The sequence below is a fragment of the Etheostoma cragini genome, chromosome 11 (genome assembly GCF_013103735.1).
Source record: "Etheostoma cragini isolate CJK2018 chromosome 11, CSU_Ecrag_1.0, whole genome shotgun sequence".
Lineage (NCBI taxonomy): Eukaryota > Metazoa > Chordata > Actinopteri > Perciformes > Percidae > Etheostoma > Etheostoma cragini.
In genome coordinates, this window is record NC_048417.1 from 15,002,155 (window position 1) to 15,016,897 (window position 14,743).

General features: G+C 38.4%; 1 protein-coding gene across 1 annotated transcript; it reads right to left on the reverse strand.

Annotated features, from left to right (window-relative positions):
* Positions 1–152: 152 nt before the first annotated feature.
* LOC117952629 (Golgi reassembly-stacking protein 2-like) lies at positions 153–8,708 on the reverse strand. Its single transcript, XM_034885077.1, has 10 exons — positions 8,487–8,708; positions 5,769–5,849; positions 5,470–5,673; positions 5,127–5,213; positions 4,915–5,045; positions 2,807–2,930; positions 2,593–2,722; positions 2,394–2,477; positions 2,144–2,260; positions 153–1,245 (listed from the first exon to the last, which is right to left on the reverse strand). The coding sequence occupies exons 1-10, from the start codon at positions 8,547–8,549 to the stop codon at positions 1,025–1,027; spliced, it is 1,242 nt and encodes a 413-aa protein (XP_034740968.1). The 5' UTR covers positions 8,550–8,708; the 3' UTR covers positions 153–1,024.
* Between the last annotated feature and the right edge of the window lie 6,035 nt (positions 8,709–14,743).

Sequence of the window (14,743 nt, forward strand, 5' to 3'; positions counted from 1 at the left end):
TTACAAATTTTTTGTACAAAATCAGAAGTTTTATATTTTAATGGCTGCAGCAAGCAAACGGCACAAACTGCTTTTCTGATGGAAAATCCCCGATAGTGTAACCCCCTGAAGACCTTCAGTAGTTTACAGAGCCACTGAAAGGTCCCGGGGGATTTTGAGAGGCTGAACTTTGTTATGAATGCAGTATTCTGTAGTAGACCACTGCTGGTTGCTGTGTGTGGCTCAGGTACAGGTCTCAATCATTGCAGCTGAATAGATAACTAGCAGAGCTAGTTGACCTAGCTCCCAACGCTTGCTGCCAAGGCAGATTGAGAGAGACTGATTTCGATTGTAGCCGTGGGATGACCCAGCCTTGGCCGTTACACCACAGCCAGGCTGTATACTGTTGGAGCTTGACCTTTTGACAGGAGAAATTGGCAATTATATCTCCTTTTTGTAGAATCTGCATATTTCCCTGTGTTAGAACTGGACCAGACCAACACACAACAGTTCCTACAACAGTTCCTGTACATCAGAACAGCAGAAAAATAAAAGGGGGGGGGGGGGGGGGGGGGGGGGGAATTTGTTCGGAAAACAAATTCCTATTGTGACCCTTCGAGGGCTCCGTGGTAGTTTAATTACTGAAAGATGCTGATGTGCAAACTTACAGTATAAGTAACTAGTTTTCTACATACTTTATATTAAATATATTTATATAATTTTGTCTTTATGCCTAGCTAAAAAAAAAAGCCCTATTATCTCTTAGTTATGAACTATTTTCATAATTGTTCAGAATATTTGAATTCCGCTGAGAGGTTTAAATGTTTTGTCATTTTCCTGCTGCTGCCATCAGCAGGGCTGCTGCTGCACGACACGCTTCATGTGAGAATGCCAGCACAAGGTGTCAGTATCCTCAAAATACTGACGCTTGTACAACAATCCTAACAATGTGCGCGTGCAATTTGTCAACTGAGTGGTGCAGCTAATAGACCCTCTATATTTTGAGACTTGAGAGTTCAGTGACAACCTTAAACAGTGTTCTCTGCTAAGATGAGTCTGCAGTCATTGTGATATTTATTGATTCTGAGGCCACTGATGATGGGATGGGGGTTGTCGTCAAACTGTTCATTTGGGTAGTGGAGAAGGGATACGTTGGATGCTGTGTTACAGCAGGAACTGCATTAGCAGTGTTTGGGGGAAGAACAAAGTCAGACGGTGGCAGAGTTAGACCAGGGACCTCCCTCTGCTGGGTGAGTGATGGAAGACCTGTGGAACACAACAGAAAGTTATTACAGTAGAATGCCCCATTTTAAAATGTTCAACATTTTTTGTGATTGCTCTGATTTTTCCAGTCTACGTTATGACGTGGCTAACTACCTAGTATTATTATGATGAATCGCCTTCATTCCTATGCTACATTTCCTGGAGAGGACACATCTCTGATTCATTGTTGAATTTAATCTGACAATACAACATTGTCTCAGTGGAAAAAGCTTGTACACACGTGTCTACAAACCTTCTCAGAGTTACAGATTTGCATTTTTATAACTCTTATCAAACAAATCCCATAGAAAAATCAAAACCAACCCCCAACCGTGACATGTGGCCGTAAGACCATTTGTTCCTAGGCAAGGCAGCTTTATTTGCACATTTCAGCAACAGGGCAATGCAAAGTGCATTTTACATAAAACAAAGAACAGTTAAAAACAATGTAATAAATTAAAAACAAAGATCAAATATGAGAATAGAAGTTGCAATGCAGTATAAGAAATTAATCTTTAAAACGGGGGTAAGAACATTGTACTTTTTAGCAAACAAAAGTAACACATTTGATAGACTTTAGTATACTGAGCACAGCTGCAGAATGGTTTATAGGGGATTAAATCAAAAACATTAGTGCCCATGTATATCTCTATGAGGGAAAATGTCACTGTGCAATAGTGTAGCTCACTGATGTGTTATTGATAGTTGTTGGACAGGAATGGAGCTCTATGGCAAAGAGGAATGATTTATACCATGCTTTGTTCTACAAATGCACTACTTGTTAGTACAATCAATTCATACTAGGTTTTGGTGTTTTTGTGGGATTTATGGACGATAACAAAATAGACTAAACACCAAAATTTACAACTCATCCGCACATCCGAGAAGAACAAAACAGTACCTGCATGTTGTAATTCACCAACTCCAGGTGGCAATACCTGGCCCATGTCTGGCGAGGTGATATTATGATTTGGTAAATGAGGAAAGGTTGGAAGACCTCCAGGGAAGGGCATTAAACCTGTGCAACAAATATCATAAATAATAGACAATTGTAGGTTAGCAGGCTAATGTCCTGAAAGAGTGGCTTCAGAGTAGCTAGCTTTGGCACCACACCAGGGGGACTAGAACGTCCTAAAATAATTTCTACTAACCTGGTAGTTTGGCAGCAGGATTCACAGACAAGGGAGCGCTTTGTAAAAAAGGGCTGTGATTGGACAGTGGGACGGGAGAAGTGCCTGAAACCATTTTTAACAAAACTTGTATTGTCTGTTTACATTGTCTGCAATAGCTAGGTCAACCTAAACAAACGTTCAAACAGGATGTTTTGCTCTGTCAGTGATTATAAAATACCTTTCTGTAGATCGCTAACGACAGCGGTCAGGTTAGAGCTGACTGACAAGCCGGCGAGAGACTGCTCTAATCCAGTCGAAGCAGAAGACACAGCAACTGGAACCGTTGGAATAACAGCAGAGAGATGGACCTGGTAACCAAAATTATGTTATCTCTCAGTACATTTTCACACAATCTGGAAGCTATTATTTCTTTGTTGAAGAGGTCGAGCTACCTCTGTGAAGCCGTCTTTAGCTGGTTCACTGGGAGTCTGTGCAGGGAAACTGATATTCTTGCCCTCTCCAAATGGTAGTATAGGTATCCTGTGCAGGTAGCCATAGCCAATCCCACATCCTAGACTAAAGAGACCAAAATACTATGAGGGGAAATTGTTGAACACTTCACATTAGCCTTAAAGCGATTTTGCGTAGTTTCTGTCGCCCCCAAAAGGAATTCTTAATAATCACAACAATACTATTGGCGCATTCACGTTATGGCGCATTCACGTTATGCCACCCCCACCCCTCTTCCACACAGTTGCTAATAGCTTTTAAAATGTCAAATCAAGACACACATGGAAGATTAAAAAAACACTATGGACTCTTCAGAAGAGGTAATTATCTTACAATTTTTGTCCTTTTTGTCTCCATGGCTGAACACTGTTGTTCTTTGTGAGCAATAATATAACAATCATCACTCAAGCTTCTAAGCTTCTGGCAACACCATTTTTTTTTTTAAACATAGCCAGACAGAAATACAGAGGCAGAGAAAAATGATTTTGTAGAGCGGTTAGGCTTAATCTGCTTTGTATAAACTTATTTGGCCATGGCTTGAATGTAACGGACGTTCGTTATTATAAAATTGTTGCATACTATAGCTTTAAAAATTACATAAAATGAAAAACTTCCTCTCTGGTGGAACCAAATGACAAGATGTGACTTTAAAGGTCCAATATGTAATATTTACTGTAATGAAAAAAATGACCCCAATGCATCATCAAATATTAAGGAGACATGCTAAGTTGAAAGACTTTCATTTCCGACAACAATGATAATGCCTGTGTGTGGGCCTGTGTGTCGTTATCAGCTACCCAGTTTGGCAGCCAGACGGGGTTGCCAGGTATACCTGGAAAAACGTAAAGCCATTTTTCTAACAGTTGCGTGATCAGAGACATAACAAACCCTGGGTACATTTTGGAGATGTATGTGAAAGATTGAGATTGAGCCCAAAAGGATGCTGAGTTGGCTAATTTCCTCCTGAACGGGTAAGCATTAGCTTAATTTATCCGTTTAGCCGTTAATTTATCACGGCTACTAGGGACAGGCATGTTATGTCATTTTAACATTCACGTATTCACATTGAATTATATAGCTTTAGTACCTGAGTTGTTTACTTACTCCCAAAAACAACTGAGACACAGCAAGTAAAGTGATCCCGAGTGATCCTGGCTAACACCTCCATGCTAACCCTGCAAACGTTACCGGAGGACCAGGCCAGCGGGCCACGGCTGTGGAGCCTTTCAGCGGCAGTAGTTGACAATGGTGAGTTATTTTAAGCCAAGAAAGGGGGCTGTATATTGGGAAGAGACGACCGTAAGTTAGCAGTGTGTTTAGCAGTTGCGGTGAGGTGAGGTTGTGAAATTTTTGGCGGTTCCTCTATAATTCTCAGCCGAGGAACCGTGTATGTCAGTTGGGTACAGATCTCCGCGTGAGCACGGGCTTTTATGACCGTCAATATAACCAGCATCTAACGTTAGCTACTCCGCTGCGCTGTGGAGTAATGTCTGCATATGTGAGACAAGCGTCTACCAACATTGTTGTGGATCTCAGCCTGGCAACCTCCGTGAACTTCAAGTCTGAGGAGGAGGGGCTGGGGTAGATGACTCTCTCCAGTATTTTGAATTTTTACTGCAGTAACTATTTTAAACACTAGCTGTCAGTATTCTATATTGCACCTTTAAAAAACAAATCAATTAGATTTTGTCTGGTTAATCGCAAGCTACAATATAACACCCTGTTTTAAAAAAGATTAAATCAAGAACCGAAAATAAACAACAAAAATTGACCAACTTGAAGAAGAATTCTTGACTTAAACAGAAGAATATCTGCAAATTAAACATGAAAACCCAATACTATTTTTTCAAGTTGTAAAAAGTGCTTTGACCAACACCAACAAAATGTTGCAATTTAAAGTTGATGTTAAGGAGGTATGTGTTAGTCATGGAGCAAAGGTTGAGGGCTAGACGTCTTCAATCCATTCTTAAAAGGGTTTGCCAAAATATTCCTAACTGATAGAAAACAATCTATGGCTTCTGGCAACACAAGTAAAATACAGACGTCTCACCTGCCCTCTCCGCCCCAGTCACAGTTTGGAGTGATGACCACCTCCCGGCAGTTGTCTGTGTCTGTGTTGTAAACATACAGCTTCAACTCCTTCCCTTCATGGGTTTCAACCACGGAGAACAGATCTTCAGTCTGATGGAGCAGAGATACAAAGGTGGGTCAACCTGTTGCAAACTTCAAGTCAACGTTATTACTGATCTGCAAAGCAAGTACCTCATTCATTACAGTCTCCGCTCCTATGATGTAGTCAGTGTGGGACCTCAAACCAGCCAGGGCTGCAGGAGAGTTTGGTTCCACTTCCTGAACTCCAACAACATGTATATACATTTAGGTGATGGCAATAACTTCTGAGAAAGCTTATTTATGTTCATCTTTGAATGTGATTTTACGCTTCTGTTTCTTACTACTTTTAATGAACAATTTGCCATTACATGTAAATACAGTTAAAACCTACTGTATATATAAAACATGTAAAGTATGTTTTGACAAATCTGCAATGCTCAGTATACAGTATTTATCAACCTTTCAGGATAATTCCTCATCAGACTGCACTCACCAAGACATGCCAAACATTTTCATTGGCTCCTTCAAAGCTGCAGAAGCGAATGCTGACTCCCAGAAGGCCCTGGCCACCCCACATGTTGCTGGGTGTGACTGTTGTCTCCCTCACTGCCAGTGTCTTGCTACTATATAACAGTATCTTGATGGGCCTCTCCACATTCATCTTCAGCAACTCTTTTAGGGTGTCATTGTCCTTGTTCTATCAGATATCAAAATATTGAAATCATCAGTCATAACACAGCAAAGGTCCAATTTCTGCAGCAAGTTTTATTAATGTCATATTAACAAACATACCAGCCTAGTGTCACAAATAGAAATGAGGAAATCAAAAAATGGCTCTAGTCCTGCACAGTGACCGGGGGAATTCTCTTGCACCTGTACAATCATAAAGATATGTTAATAAAGCCTTACAAACAATGATTATGGTCATACACTTATGTGAAATTGTAAATTCTTAGATGTAGCTATGGATGAATAATTACAGCTGATGGTCAGAAGGTAACAGTTAAAGCCAATGAAATATCAGGAAAATAAATCAGGCAGGTATGGAAGAAACACAAAGAGTACAAAAAAAATGATCATAATGCTGGAGCCATCTTCTCCTGGATGTTTACACTCCGTGGCCACTTTGTTAGGCCAGCACATCTGCTTGCACAATATCTAATTAGCAACTCATTACAACAGTGCTAGTATAAGAGCATCTCTGAACGACAACACGCAGGACCTGGGAGCAGATAGTTACAGCAGCTGAAGACCACAGCGGGAAACTGAGGCTACACTGGGCACAGGCTCACCAAAACAGGACAGTAGAGGACTGGGAAAACAGTTTCTGGTCTAATGATAGTCAATTTCTTTGGTGATTGAAAATGTCAGGACATCAACCCTATTCTCAGTCTCTCAAAAATCAAATGGTTGAGAGCAATGGTTCCCAACCTGGGGGTCAGGACCCCTGAATTGGTCACGAGATACTTTCAAAGTATTATGTATAATTGTTTTCATTTGAAGAGATTAATATTATGAAGAAAGTGTTTTGTATGATCGGTGAAGAATTAGCATATGTCTTTTATGAAGGGATTTAAATAGAGTGAGACAGTGAATTCTGGAATTTGTGATTTAGAATATTGTGTTTTGTGTGTGTATATTGTGTAGTTATCGGGATCCTGATGTGTGTACATACATAATGACATATAATAAATGAGTAAATGTTTGTTGTATGAGAGTGAATTAATGTTATTATTTTTGAAAAACTGTTATTGGGATTTTCAAATTATATTTTGAGTTGTCTATACTGATCCAACTAGTTCAGTTGGACCAATGTCGATGTTACAGCAAACTTGCAGTAAAGAAACTAACAAACTGATCATTTTTTATTATTTCTGTCAGTTGGTGAGACCAAACCACTTTATGTGTTTTGATAATGTAGTTAGTCTGTTTATTGTGTTTAAATTATTACTGTACATTGTTAATTAGTAATGATGTTGTAAATGACAGCGCTGTGGCGTAATTGCACATCATTCATAACGCTAACGTAGCTCCACGAGGATTTATGCCCTTATCTTTTATTTAGTAACAACATTTGCTAATGTCCTAAGAAGAATGACTGTTGACGGTTACTGATGATTTTGTTTAGATGTGCCAAATTGTAAGTGTATAAGTGATTATTAGTCGGGATGTTGAACCTTTTTTAGCGACAGCTGTCACGTGTTGCCATAGCAATTCCTTGCATCCTGAGCACAGCGGCCAACTTAAGCTATCGTTAGCTAGCTAGCTTTGTCAAGATCATGGGAGTACCGCACATTTAAATACAAAGTTGCTTTGCTAGCTCCTTTGTGTTGTAACAAAGATATCATTTTTCCATCAACAAATTTAGCTACTGTATGTCTGCAAACTTCACACGTACAGCTATTTTTAACATAGCGCAGTCTGATGTCATCCAAACATGTCCTGTTGACTTCAGAGCGTTGTAACAAGTGGTTTAATCCGATGAATCACTTTATATAAATATGCTGGAGAGTTTTTGTGTGTTCCACTGTGGTTCCTGATTTATTTTCAAGAATAGAAATGCTTCAAACCTGTTTTTGATTTAACCATGTGTTGTGTTGAGATGGAAATGGCGGAGTCATGAACCTGTGTCGTGCTTAAATGGCTCTGGGGGGTGCTGATTCGAGCATGTTCTGAATGTCTAGTTTAACATTCAGATTGCCTGGTCGGATCTACCTGTTGAGTAATGTCTGGTATTACCAATATTCCTACATAATAATAGAATAATAATCATTACGAAATATTCTATATGCAACTTTATATATATATATATATATATATATATATATATATATATATATATATATATATATATATATATATATATATATATATATACACACACACACACACACACACACACATATATATATAGAATATGTGTGTGTTGTAGGGGGTCCTTGCTCTGTCTCTCATTAAGTCAAGGAGTCATTGGGTTGAAGATGGTGAAGACCCTTGCTTACCCTTAATAAAGTCAGGTCAGGGTTGGTCTGACAACAAAGTTGCTAAAATACTTTGACTGTTGGTCAGTCAAATCAAATTTTTGAGTATAAACTTATATAATAACTTTGGAGAGATGTTTTAGGGAATTTTTCCCTATTTTAGAAACAATTGATAAAATAACATCAATGAGCTATGGACACACCCATTTTCACTATATTCTGGCTAACGTTAAATAGGAAATCGTCTGATGTTGCTATAACGGCTGCGTTTACTGCTTGAATGACGTCGTCCTGTAAATTATGCAGTTTCAAAACAACCTGACAATTCAGCTAATACATGAATAGGGAAAGACAGTTTACGTATAACGCACTCAAATTTATGTAATTATAATAATACAGCTAAGAGAGTGTGCTATGCTTGCTGCAAAGCCCTACTCTCCTGTACCAACAACTAACACTAACAGCAGGTCGCCTGCAGGAAAAAAACATTTAAAAAAAGATTTCCCCGGGACGTGAAAACTGCTCTTACTCTGAGAACGTGGTAGCCTTCAGTTCCTCCACCCGGTATGTCGACGCTTTGAGAGCCTCCCATGTTTCCCTGAATGTGTGTGTCAGGGTGGGCTAGCTGTACAGTCTGGTTAGCAGGGACCACTTCGCCTGAACATCACAGTGCTTTCGTATTTTTTTGTCCTGCAGTTCCTGGTTCCCAGAACTTCCGCTGTTGCGCAACCCTGTATTTTTAAATTATTTTATTTAGTTGACTAAGTGGGCCATACAGAGTCAGGAAAGCAACACTAGCACAAGAACAACAGGTGTAACGATATGGAGATAAAAAAAATTGTCTGTTGCGCAACCCTTTGTGGGAGCTGTGTGATGAGTGATGACAGCATGTGAAACTTAAAGTAACTAATCTTACCTAGGAGTTGAGAAGTGATAACTGATCCAATTAACATTCTTCACCGAGTTCCAGTTTTTACCGTTAGGTAGAAGATTCAGAGTACAACAGACCGAACCATTATAAACGTTTCTGCCCATGTTAATTACAATTATCTGAACTTATTTCTTTAAATGCTTTTAAATCCAGATTGAGAGAACCTGAAATGACCTGTTTACATTGTAAACAATGTTTTTAACTATCTGTGTTGCATAACTTTTATAAATGTAATTGATTGTGTTTTTGCCTGCCTCTTGGCCAGGACTCCCTTGAAAAAGAGGTTTTTAACCTCAACTGGACTTTCCTGGTTAAATAAAGGTTACATAAAAATAAAAAAGTATCTGTGCTAACAGTTAGTGAAGAATGTTGGCCAAAGTGGTTGTGCAATAGGTCGCCATTGACAGAAGTTGTGTATGTGTAACTTGTTACATAGTGGGAATTCAGTACATGCGTTGTTGTGTGGGTTGTGTTGTATTGTATTTTTGAGCTTATTGCTGCATGCATTTTGTTGCATGAAGATATATGATGTTCAGATAGCATGCATGACTTTATCTTCTGTGAAACTGCAGTATGGGTCCAGAATAAATTTCACTACGGGAAAAACAAAAGTATATTTTATCTTCTCTTATTTTATCTGCTGCGTGCACAGTAGCCTATGTAAACTTGGAGGGGACATACACAGTGCAGGGTCTATGCAGGTTCCACAAGGTTTGTCTTCATGGGAAAATTGTAGTTCATAAGCTAGTCTTCAGGTCTTTTAAATGCTGACCACTGAAATGACAAGGTATTTATATTGTTTGTTTTAAGTCAATGCATAGAACTCATAATTCAAAAAAAATCATGGCTGGGAGTCACTTGATCAGCTCAACAGAGATGGTGGCTTAAGGTATAGCTCCTGACCCAGTTTTAACCAAATAGTTGCGTTATATAGTTCCAACTCTGGTTTTCTATCATTTTATGTTCGATAGAGTCATTTAAAGCAGAATGGCAAACAAGAGCAAAACTCAACGCGGCGAAACGATTGCCATTGCAAAGACATTTCTGGAGAAACAGAAATGCTACTTTGAACCACGTTTTTCTCAGATTCAGTCTCAGATTCAACAAGAAGCTAACTGCTAAAAATGGAGCTAGAATTGTTTCTTCATTGTATGCAAGAAAATAAATGATCTGAGAGAGAAAAAAAATGTTTGAGACAAAAAGTTATTACACTGATAGCAAAAAAGCCTTTTTTGAGAGAAAAAAATACATTTGAGAGAAAAAGTTTTCATACCAATAGCAACATTTTTTTTCTCAAAATATTTTTAAACTCTCAAATGTATATTTTTGCCTATCAGTGTGAAAAAAAATTCTCTAAAAAAGGGTTTCTCTTAAAACGTAAAATCTCTCTCAAAATACTTTTTTAAACTCTCAAATTTGCCAATCTCTATGTACGGTGAAGGGTATGTGATGATGTGGGTCTAATTTCATTCCAAAGGCCAAGAGAACTCTACTAGGATGCATAGTATCCTGGATCCATGAAATAACTGGTCTTTAATAACAAAAATCTGCTCATCTGCTGGTGTACTCATGCCCCCTGTATTTTAAGGAAGAACATTTATTTATTTATGATACATTATTCATTATTAAAATTAAGACAAAAAGATCCAATTCCAAAAGATGATTTTTTTTTTTATTCCTCTTTTTAGTCAACTCAAGCAGGGGTTCCTATACCCATGAGCATCACTGTAGCTGAGAGCCATCAGTAGAAACCTCAGCTTTTATTCAGATTCTAGCTGCTTTTGATTTGATTGTACAATCATGTCAGAAGGGAAACGAGAGCCAGGAGAGATTTAAAAGAATACAAATTGTGTCTTTGATCAAACAGAGATAATAAGGGATATCATCAGTACTATAAAGAGCATGGGCTCAAGGAGTAGATTAATGTATATATATAGTTGAATAGTGCACCAGCTCTTATCAAATAATTTGAAATAAACTTGCACAGCATTATGATTCACCTCATCAATCATCAGTTATGCTGTCAGTCTATGCTAGAGAGCTTTATATCTTGGCAGGCTGGGCTGGATGATACTTTAGGCTTAAATTGCATCCTTATTCAAGAGAGGAGATCAAGCATTGTGTGATATATTCTGACAAGAACATGTTCTTCTTGACACTGTGATCTGAGCCACCATTGAGATTCACATAATCCGAATAATTATTTTACTATCCCGCTTAAAATGATGACAGAGAAAAAGAAAGAACCTTGTTAATGTATTTCACTGGAAATTAGAAATAAAATGTTATCTCAAAACATCTTGGGAAATCACCAAATTATGATGTGACTTTTTAAAATGACATATTTACCAAGACAAATACAAATGAGTGAGTAGCCTACTTTAATGGCAAGACTATTTGATACAACAAAGGGATTAGTCTAATTCCTTGACGTGCAGAACATGAACAACATCTTGTTGAACAGGTTGATTCGATTGGTTATTGCGTCTGAAGCAATTAGTTGATTCACCGATTTGTTGTTCGACAAAAAATTAATTGTCATGTATTCTCATAAACGCTTCATCATTTACGTTAGTTTTCAAGCAAAAAACGTTTTCAAGGTTCCTGCTTCTTTAATGTGAGGATTTGCTGCTTTTTTTATAATCAGCAGATTATAACATCAGTAATTAGTTGCAGTTCTAATATCAATACCGTACAAATTTGAAACTTACATCATTCATTGGTCTGTTAACAAATCTTCTTATCTATTATCTACAACCAGTGAGAAATAAATTTCACATGGTGACACTTGCTCCTATAGGAAGCAGATAAATAAACTCTGTATTTCAGAAGGAGCTTGCTGACGCCTTAAAACTCTGTGATCATCATTCTGGATAGCTCTCTCAGATTTACACTTCTTCAATTCTCCACAGAATTTACAACAAAAGCTGCAAAGCGCTGTATTTTAGTTCAGGTATTTATATACCACAAGTCTGATGATTCCAGGAAGACATTAACAAAGTGGCCAGAAATTGAAATGTCCATAATTTGATAAAATATCTAGGTCCTCTTGCATGCTTGTGCACTGTGTTTCTATGGGTCGTCTAATAAATACATGCGCCGTGCTGACATAATGCACTCTGTTGTGCTGGGAGGCAGAGATTAAATGCTAAGTGAATTAGAAAAGCCCGCTTTAAGATGACAGAGCAGCAGAGGAAAACACCAGTACAATGTCAGCAACATCAGACACGTTTCCTGTCATGTACTACTGCCTCATAGTTCCTATTCAGGAAAGAAGTTTTAGAACACTAGATGAAGGTTGTGTGCTTAGAGATTGTTTTGTTCATTAAGCACGCATGATAGCAATCACCACACAGAGACTTGGTTAGCTGCAGTGTAATTGTTCCTGGGATTATGGTTATTCCTTTAGAAAAATGTCCAACAGAGACATTTACTCACAGCCTTTTAACTTTAACAAGTGCGACATTAGGTTTACACTCCCCAGCTATGAAGACAGCCAGGCAAACTACAGTCTCTGGACTATTAATCTCCTGCTTAAAATGTACTTTCTGCCAAGATTAATCACGCTGTGGACATACAGTCAATAAGAGGAGGCCATTTAGATAAGTGTAACCAATTATAATTACCTTAGAAGTCTGAGGCCTTGATGTGTTACAATTGATTCTGTTTTTTAATGTCAAGCATGTCTATTTTAATTTAAGAACAAAATGAGCAGATTGCGGCGGCAAGTAAACACCTTACACCACAAGAACAAAAACATATTGACCTTTGACTTAAACAAGTATTTGAGCAAAAATGATGTCCATGTTGGACTGGGGATTGTTCCATGAATACGGTTGAAAAGGTTTTTAAAAATATATTAATTTTCAGGCTAAATTGTGGCAAGAGCTGCATGTGTGTATCAACAATGTGTGGAGAAGAGGAAGGGGGAAGGGCTGGCAAGCAGCCCGCAGTCAATATCATCATCATCATTTCATTAGACTTGCCTTACACAATGGGAACGTCAGTATCTATCAAGAAGCTAATGTGGCAGTGATTCCCAGGGGCGGGAGATATATTTGGCTCCTTTGGAAACCACTGAGGAGATTCGTGGATATATAAAGGAGAGTAGGAAAGCAGCTGAGGGTGGATAGATGGTTGAGTGACCTAATCTGTGTGTGTGAGAGGAAAACTTTGATTCAACCTTAAAATATTCACAAAGTGTGTCCTTAATGAAAATATAGTTAACACACAAGAAGAAAAAGGCAATGCAACCAGCTCAATGAATGGGATGGTGCTGTGCATGCGTACTTGCTTGTGTGTGTGTGTGTGTGTGTGTGTGTGTGTGTTTGTGCGCGTGTGCGTTCGTGTGCGTGTGTGTACGTGCGTGTGTGTGTGTGTGCAAGGTGTGAAATGGAGGGTGAACAGACTAGTGCAGAGACAGACATTAAGAGTTTCACAGTCTGGTGTTCAGAGCCAGCCCAGCCACCCCTCCAGAGACAGAGGCTAATGCTGCTAAAACAGAACTGCTTCAGCTCCTTATTATTTTACTGGCCTGATGAATCCATCTTGATAAAATTTTAAATATGCTCGTAATTGGAATCGTGGGAGATACTTTGTGTTGTTTAAAGTGATGAACCCCTTAAAACAATGCTATCAATTTTTATTTTCTAACCCAGGTACAAACATCTTTTTTTCAAAAAGAATTTAGACACCAAATTAAAAAAAAAACTGTTTCTGTTACATTTTACATTTTACCAAATAGACTGACTGATGTTTGTATACTTATACTTGAGTGGCGATTTGTTACTACTGTGACTGTGACAGACTACTGGAGCTGAAGGCCTGCTTTCATTTGCATTCAATCATCATAAGATTCTCCAACACCTGCTTCCAAATTAGCCGTGTTGGCACGTTTAACCGTCACTGACAATGCAGAGCAGCAAAAAAATAAAATAAAAAATCCCTCTTCCTTTAGATGCGGGAAGTTCTCAGGGGTTATTATTTCTATTAGCCCATTATATGAGTATTTATCTCTTTAATCCTCTGTTTCTTGTAACTCTACACAGCAGCCAGTGACACAGAGTCTGTAATGATCGCTGCACTGAAGCGTGAAACAAAGAAGCAGCGTCTGCCCTGGTGGAGGATGGGAAGAGAGCCAGGCCCTCTCTGGCTGTTTCGAAATAAAACCCAGCCAGGCAGAGCCTTGAAATAGGAGCCTAAGAAAAAGAATGGTGAGAAAGCACAGTCTAATGCTTTTTATGATAAATATCTTAAAAGAGTGAGTAATGAGAGGAGTAAAGGAATTGGCAAGGGGTGCTCATGAAATCTCAGTTGTGAGATGATCGACCAATAAAAAGTCCCTCCAGTGTGATTAATCTGACCAATAGCTGGTGACAGCCAGGTGGATTGAAAAGATGTACAAGAGTACAAGGAAAAAAGAAAGACAGAAAATGTAAAATATGCACATTTACGCAAATTTGTCTCAAACTGTGGAGTTTTTTTAGACACTATCAGGCCAACATTGATTAATCATACTACCACATTGTTATTTTTTCTCCATATATGGAGACTATTTATTTGCATGTATTTTCCAGAGGTTGGATACCAGTACAGAGTTCTCTCACACTCAACATGTCTATGGCAGTGACTGATGAATAGCCAGAACAATAGACAATAGACAGTGTCCCTTAACTCTCTAGCATTGTTTCATCACTTTGATACTCCTAATTGTGTGAGAATTGCTAATAAACATCATTTGGAACTGATGACATGACTCAAGTCTGCTATCCAGTTTGTAGCAGGGAGGCCTATCAGTTTATTGCTTTTCTATATATACTGTATGTGTGTGTGTGTGTGTGTGTGTGTGTGTGTGT